The 7,803-nt window shown below is 53.2% G+C and overlaps 1 protein-coding gene across 1 annotated transcript; it reads right to left on the bottom strand.

Annotated features, from left to right (window-relative positions):
• Positions 1-706: 706 nt before the first annotated feature.
• On the bottom strand, positions 707-4,003 carry LOC145410003 (uncharacterized). The gene has a single exon (XM_080280213.1). The coding sequence runs from the start codon at positions 3,891-3,893 to the stop codon at positions 1,539-1,541; it is 2,355 nt and encodes a 784-aa protein (XP_080136339.1). The 5' UTR covers positions 3,894-4,003; the 3' UTR covers positions 707-1,538.
• Between the last annotated feature and the right edge of the window lie 3,800 nt (positions 4,004-7,803).

The raw sequence follows: 7,803 nt of genomic DNA, 5'->3' as shown, positions 1-7,803 counted from the left end.
GATATGGGTGGGGAGGGGTCAGGTGTGTGGTGTTTGAGTGGGGAGGGGGCAGGTATGTGGTGAATGTGAGGGCTTTTGTTGACTGAAATGGTGATGTTAAGTGAAGCAATGGTGATGGGATGGTTGGTGAGTGAAGGTGACGTGGGTGGAAAGTCTGATGTGTACAGTAGTGATGTGGCTAGTGGTTATAGAGGTGGGTGGGATGTGGCGGCGATATGGTGGTGACAGAGCTAATGAGTGATAGGGAATGGTGATGATTCATGATGGTAGGAGTGTGAGATCGTGGTAATGAGGGTGGATAAGAGTGACGGGAAATAGTAATGACCTAGTGGGGAGGGTGCTTGTGGTGACTGTGTGATGGAGGAGGGTGGGGAGTGGTGATGATAGGGACTGGTGTGTGGTGATGGTGTGACTTTCATCATTTGGTGACAGTGAATTGGTGATGAGGGTGGGTGGGGAGTGGAGATGATCTGTGGGGAAGGGAGTGATTTGTGGTGATAGTATGAATATTTTTTGTTACAGTGAGATGGAGATTTGTGTTAAGACTAATTGTGGCGATGTGGGGATTATGTGATGATGACACTGAACACTGATGTGATGAAACAATGAGATACGTGTGGTGATACAGTAAGATAAGGGGCTGAGTGATGAGGCGAAAAGTGATGATGGGCCCTTGTGGTGATGTGAGGTGGGGTGAGGGGAGGGGGAGGGGACATTAGGTAGTACAGGATTGTATTTTGGGATCACATATTGTTAACTTAGACAAAATACTGGATGATATGGTAAAACAATAACAGGAGGAGAGACGTGTTTCTCAGCGCGGGACACTTCACCAGGGGTCGACACAGCTACTCATGTAAAAATAACAAGAGCCTAAAGTGGCCACAGTAATCTCAGGAGTTTTGTGAGGCTGCCCGGGCCTCGGTAGCACAATATCACTTGCATAAGACTTAACCCTGTTAGGTTTGTGCATAAGTTTTGACACAAGCTGAGGTATTCCAGTGTTGTGAGGTACAGTAGTGTCCGTGTGACCGCCGGCTGCTGCGCCTCCCTCGCTGCTAGCTCGCTCACTCACTCACTCACTCACTCACACTCACTCGCGGCGGCCGGGGAGGGAGGGAGGGAGGGAGGGGAGAGGGGAGGCACGTGCGGGGAGGCAGGGTGAGGCAGGTCAAGCAGCAGGTAGGGGGAGGGGAGCGGCGACCACAACAATACTGAGGCAGGAAGCTTCACCACGAGCCTCTGAGCGGGTGTGTTTCACAGTAGGAGGACACGATGCGAGGTAACGGAGGCCTCAGGCACGGAACGCGAGGCACGGGGCCGGGCCGGCAGCCCCGACCACCCAGGGCGGGGCGGGGCAGCGGGGCCAATATGGCACGGGGTGGCCGCCCGCGGCATGGAATGTTGGCGCGGTATCACAGGGCGTGAGGTAGATGCGGGCGCGGCGGCCACAGGAACTCAACACCGGCGGAAGACTGGCGGCGCCAGGCCACCCCCGGGGTCACGCCGCCCACTCCGGGGCCACGGCCGGGCCATCATCAGTAAACAGGCGGAGCCACCACGTGCGGTGGGTGGCCAGGGTGTCCGGGGGGCCCGTGGCCAGGGTGTGGCATGGCCCCGTGGGGCACGCCGGGTCGGTGGGCGGGGTGGTGGCCTGGGAACCCTGGCGGTGCGTGGCTGATGGGCGGCCCCGGGGGTGGGTGGGGCGGCGCGGCTGATGCGGCCATAGCAGCCTTCTTGCGGTGTGTTTGGAAGTGCTTGAGCATGTGATCCTTCCTGATGAAGCCCTTGCCGCACTGCTCGCATGTGAAGGGCTTCTCTCCCGTGTGCAGGCACATGTGGCGTCGCAGGTCTGTCTTGTGGTTGAACTGCTTGGGACACACCTCACATTTGTACGGCTTGTCGCCCGCATGTTTGCTCTGGTGGTCAGTGAAGGACAACTCATCTGGGAACCGCTTGCCGCAGGTGCCGCACTTGAAGGGCTTCTCACCTTCGTGGTAAGTGGTGCGGTGCTGCGTCAGGTAGCACATGCGGTTGAACAGTTTGCCGCAGTCCTGGCAACGAAAGGTGCCTTCAGCCGACGCACTGCCATTCGTGCCTCCTGACTCGCTAGAGTCCATGGACGCCTCTGACCCTGTGTCACCTCCTGCTGCCTCAGGGGACCGGGGAGCTTCCTGCTCGATCTTGAAGTTACTAAAGCCATCAAGGGGCTGCCCGGGGTAATCATTCAGGGAATGAAACCCCGGGCCCTGCTGGCCCCCCTGCTGCTGTCCTTGTGTTTGGTATCCCCCACCCAGGTTGTTGCCACTACCACCGTGGTAGAAGGAGGGGCCGCCCCCCATCGAGGTGGGAGGTCCTCCAAACCCGGCTGGATTTGTGCTAAAGTGGCCGTGATACAGTGTTGGTGCTGTTGGGGGCTGGTCCCCCCCTAGATAATGTGGTGCCTGGCTAAATTGTGGGGGCGCATGTAGCCCCTGGGAGGGCCCCGGCACTCCAGGGGGCTGGTACCCCGAGAGTGAAGTGGGCGGGGGGTTGTAGGCTGGCGGTGGTTGTTGCATGGGTATGGATGGGGGTGGGGGCGTGTCCAGGGTGTCCGTGGCTGACAGGTTGCTCTCCTCGTCCTGGCTGGAGATGTTAGACGCCTCACCCAGGCTCTTGGCGCCTGGGGAGAGAATGGGCGGCCTGGCGGGGTCGGGCGTGGCGCGAGAACTGCCGCCGTTCAGCTTGGTCATGTTCTTGTGCAGGGTTGTGTTGTAGTGACGCTTAAGGTGGCCATGGCTGGTGAACCACTTGTTACAGTCCTCACACTTGAAGCTCTTCGGCCGTTTCACATTGGAGGCGAACTCCGAGGGTGGGGCTGATTCCCGGGGCGAGGGTGGCGGCGCCCCAAATACACCCCCAGGGCTGGTCATAGCCTGGGGGGCGCTGCTCAGACCCTGGGGGTGGTATCCTCCCAGCCCACCTCCACTACTCAAACCTCCACTCAAACCACCACTTAAGCTTCCTCCACTACCTCCACCTCCCAACCCAGGCCCACTGCTGGAGAGAAACGATCCGCCGCCTCCAAGGGTGCTGAGGTGCTGTGGTGGTGGCTGTGGTGTGGGGTGCCCTGGGAAGCCCGGCTGCTGCATGGGCGGCAGGCCACCCATGGACATCCCACCAGGGGTCGGGAACTGCTCATGTGGCCGCCACATAGGAGGAAGTGGTCCCGACTGTGGCTGTGGCTGTGGCTGTGACACCCCACTGTTGCTTCCTAGCACTTTCTGTGAATCCAAGTCAAGGATTTCTGGTGTTTCCGTGGTGGCCATTTCATCCTTTATATCTGCAGGTGGGTTGCTGGGCGAGGGCGTGGGCGCGGGGGACCGTCCCATGTACGGGTGGAACCTGGGGGGCGGCGCCCCCCCGCCACGCCCGTAGAAACCATCATCAAACCCACCGTTAAGAAAGCCAAGCTGTGAGTAGGGTGAGAACTGCTGCGGCTGGTGATGCTGGCCGTAGTCAGGGTAGAAGCTGGGGGACTGCTGCGGGAAACCCACAGAGAGGCCATGGCCAGAGGGCGGCCCCTGTGGCACCACTCCACCACCCTGTGGCGACTGTAGTCCCGGAGACATCTTGTACTCGTACTGCATGGGCGAGGGCGCCGTAAAGGCTGTGGCCACGCCCGTGTTAACACCTTGCACTGCACTTCCCCCAAGTCCACTGTCCCCACTGCTTGCCCCCAGAGGCGTCAAGTCCTGCCCCGGTGAGGCCCCGGCCGCGCCTTCACGGCCGCGATCTTCACTTCCCATCCACATGCTTAACAGATTCTCCTTGTGATACTGAAGATGCACTTCAAGGGACCGCGCGCTTTCAAAATACAAGCCGCAGTCCTGGCAGTGGTGCGATCCCGCCATGGCTAGCTGCGGCCCGCGGGCACCCGGCCTTGCCCCGCTGCCCGCACCATCACTGGGGCTGCCGGCACGTGTGTGGGACCAGACCAGAGGGACGCGGCGGCACCGACAACACACGTGTGCTCGCGGCGGCAGCTGCCTCCGTTTTGGCGCGCTACCCGCCCTCCACTCAGCTCCACCGTTTTCTGTGAGTCGGCCTAGGCTGGCGGCGCCGCTCCCAAGGACACACGACCTGCGGGGGAGAAACACGCCGTCACTATTTACGTCAACATCACTACTTTAATAAAAACACTCACACACCCGCCCTCCCCACCCTCACCTCACCCGGGAACTTATCATGCTGGCAGAGAAGGAAATAAACAATGGCGCGAGAGACCACCCACTGCCCGCCCACCCACTAGAAAACCCCACCTACCTCACCACCCACCTCACGTGATGCACTCCCTCCCTCCACCACATGCACTCACACACACAAATCACCACACAATTAAAAGAGGAAGCACACTTATGAGTTAACTGAACCATGAACAGGAGTCGACTAAATTATCATCATTTTAGCCATACTTATCACTTCTTCCTTCTTATCTTCACCTCACCTATGCTCTCCCTCCTCCTCACGTGTCAGTCCTACTCTCTCTCTCTCTCTCTCTCTCTCTCTCTCTCTCTCTCTCTCTCTCTCTCTCTCTCTCTCTCTCTGTCTTTCTCTCTCCTTGTCTTTATCTGCCACTCATTCTTCCCCTTCCTCTCCTTGATGGCTCCCCTCTTTCCTTCTTTTCTCCTGATTTTTCTTTATTCTAGTTCTGCTCCTCTCTCTTAGAAATTCCTCTCAGTTCTTTCACGTACTTCAGGCTTTTAATTCATCGAGATTTTACGTTACCTAAGATGATGATGATGATGATGATGGTGATGATGATGATGATGATGGTGATGATGATACTATTTCTACTTTTTCTATCCTCTTCACTGTTCACCATCGTCATTCGTTTTACTCATTATATTCATTACTTACACTCCTCCATCGACACCCTACTTACACCTACTTACACTCACACTGACACTCGTTCATCGATTATATTATTAAGGACATCATTCCACAAAGATGCTTCCCTCACTGGCTCGACTTTTCTTTAACTCTCATGGGCAAGACAACTCAAGTATTTTTTCCTATTTAACTCCAGACGATTTTATTCAGCTGACAGTGAGCTATAGGAGGCTGGGGATGCTTGCACTAACACTTTTACCCCCTCACGGTCGGGACAACTCTATTCCAGCCAAGGCCAAACGATTTTATTTAGATGAGGTGGCGTCATAGGAGCCTGACTGTTTAAAGTAAAGAAAGGTAATGGTAGGATGGTATGTGCTTTTTTCCCTAGTTCATTATTGCTCTTATTTCTTCTGTCTTCTTTTACTTACCCTATGCACCTCTTCCCAGCTCTCACCTTGCTATTTCCTACTATTTTTGTTCTATTCCCTTCTTCCTTTCTTTCACGTCTTCCAATATCCAGTTAGTTCTTTCTCAGCCGTCGTTTTTGCTCTTGTTCTTCATTCCTGATCTTATCCACCTGTTTCATATTTCTCACTTTGTTTTTAATTCTCTTCTTCCCTCTCCCATTACCAGATCCGCCTTCGCACTCTTCATTCTTCTCTTCAGGAATCTCACTTGTAGCTTCTTTTCTTCCTTCTTCCCCCACCACCACGCCCTCTTTCTCACTCACCTTCATCCCTCGTCATTTCTTCCCCATCCCCCCCTTCTTGTCCCATTACCAAGCCTTCCTTCTCACTCTCCTTCATCCTTCGTCATTCCTTCCTCATCCCTTCCATCTCCCAACACCACACTTTCCTTCTCATTTTCCTTCATGCCTCGTCATTCATAACTTACCCCCTCCTACGTCTTCCAATGCCACGTCTTCCTTCTCACTCCCCTTCATCCCTCGTCATTCCTTCTTATTCCAATACCACGCCTCTCTTACACTCTCCATCCCCTCCTCCCATCACCACGCTTTCCCTCCCACTCTCCTTCATCCCTCGTCATTCTCACCTCATCCCTGACCTCTCCCGTTTCTTCATCACTCCACCTCACCTGCTAAGACATCAATTAACCTTTCCCAGGAGACACACTCAAGAAGAGATGATCGCCTATAAGAACGTCTCTGTCATTGTGTAAATCTTTGGGAGCTACCGGCCGTATTTCTTAACAAAAAATTGATTGTCTGTCTTAATGAGCCTCGTGCACTTAATAGGCATAAAATCTAAGCCTTCTTTTATTCCTGGATCACCTGTGCGTGGATCTATAAGAAAGTTTTTGCCCTTTTTTGTCCGACTTTTTTTTCCCCCCAACGTCCCCCCCTTTTTTTCCTCTCCCAACCTCTCCGACGTAATCAGGTGAGGAGAGGCAGCGAGCAAGGTAATGACACAGAGCGGAGTATTTGATTCCCTTTGGTCATTCTAAGAAGGTTCCGAATTCAGTCACGTGGTTAGGACGCAGGAGAGGGGAGTTGCCGACCGCTGCCAGAATCCCCGCCCGCTGAAACTCTCTCTCATCCCGCCGCCACCGAGTCTAACCGAGCCTGAATTATTCATCAGCAACGCAAGAGCTAACGCACCCAATGCTTGTGTGTTTGCTGGTAACGCGCAGGTTCGGTAAATGGCCAGAAAATGTTTGAAACTGGGGGAATAATTCTACCTTGGCAACAGTCAGTCAGAGCCATCCAAAAAAATGGCTTCAGTAGACGAGGTTGTCTCAAGCCTCTGAAGGGGATCAATAAACTCAAAAGGCAGATGTCCGTCAAAATCCCCTCCCCATGTCGAATCGCCGTCCGCTCTACCAGGCTGGATATGAGAGTTATTTCCGCATATTTCTGGCCGCGGATCCCAGTGAAACATGGGACGTTAAGGTGAAATATGGCAACGTCGCCCTGTTATTGGCAGAAGGTGCCTTGAGATGCATCGATCACTCCATATGAGCCTTCGGTCCTCCGGCACTAAGGGCGAAAATGGAATGCCGCCCGCCGTCCAGAGAAAATAAATAACAAGCTATGCCCCCACATTTTGTAACTCTCGGCCTCGTCTTAAAATGTATTTATTAGCTGGACATCCGAGACCGACAAAGATGAAATTTTGTGCTGTAAGTCAAGCGCGCCTAATTTATAATGGACGTCCCTCTAATCACCGGCATTCCTACGTGCCGGGAAACTGCCGCTTAGCACCTATATACGGATTCCTGCCAGATTAACCTCTTCAAACCAACGACGGATATGTTTTTTACTAACATTACTTCCACCTCTGGATGATTTTATTTTGCTCAGGAGAGACGTGAAATGGAAGGACCTATTATTGATATCTCTTCCGACCAGGTGGTATATCTCTTCAAGCCGATGATGTGTATGTAATTTCCTTTTAATCATTCGTCTTCCTACCTCCAGGCGACTTTATTCAGCTCAGGAGACTTCGAACTGGGTGTGTTCACGATGATGCATTTACCTATTTTGTCTTATTATTGTATCCTCAGGTAGTTGTATTCACCTGAGTCAGTCATAGAAGCCTTATCAAGCTCCCACATGACTAAGACACCTCTAGTATTCTTTCCCAGTCAGCAGTACGGTATATCATCAAGTGAAGAGAGTCATAGGAACCTGAGAGTACAGACACGAATTTTCCTTTCTCTTCGTTTTTCCCGGGCCCCCTACAGACGGTTTACAGTCAAGATAGGAAGCCTAGAACATAACTATGCCCCCCAGTTCGAAAAAATAAAATAAAATAAAATAAAAACTATCCTTTGGTGAGTAAAATTGCCTGTAAGTGGCGAAGGTAAAATATAAATTAGAATCGAACTCGGGACTTGAATATAACTTATATTCCTCCTATCTCCAGACGATTTTATTCAGCTCAAGGGAGGCTTTTCGTACTGGTGGGG

Source organism: Coenobita brevimanus, chromosome 84 (genome assembly GCF_032717465.1).
Source record: "Coenobita brevimanus isolate Jiangsu-jjx chromosome 84, ASM3271746v2, whole genome shotgun sequence".
Lineage (NCBI taxonomy): Eukaryota > Metazoa > Arthropoda > Malacostraca > Decapoda > Coenobitidae > Coenobita > Coenobita brevimanus.
The sequence above is the reverse complement of the archived record's forward strand: the minus strand, read 5'-3'. Positions and strand labels throughout refer to the sequence as shown.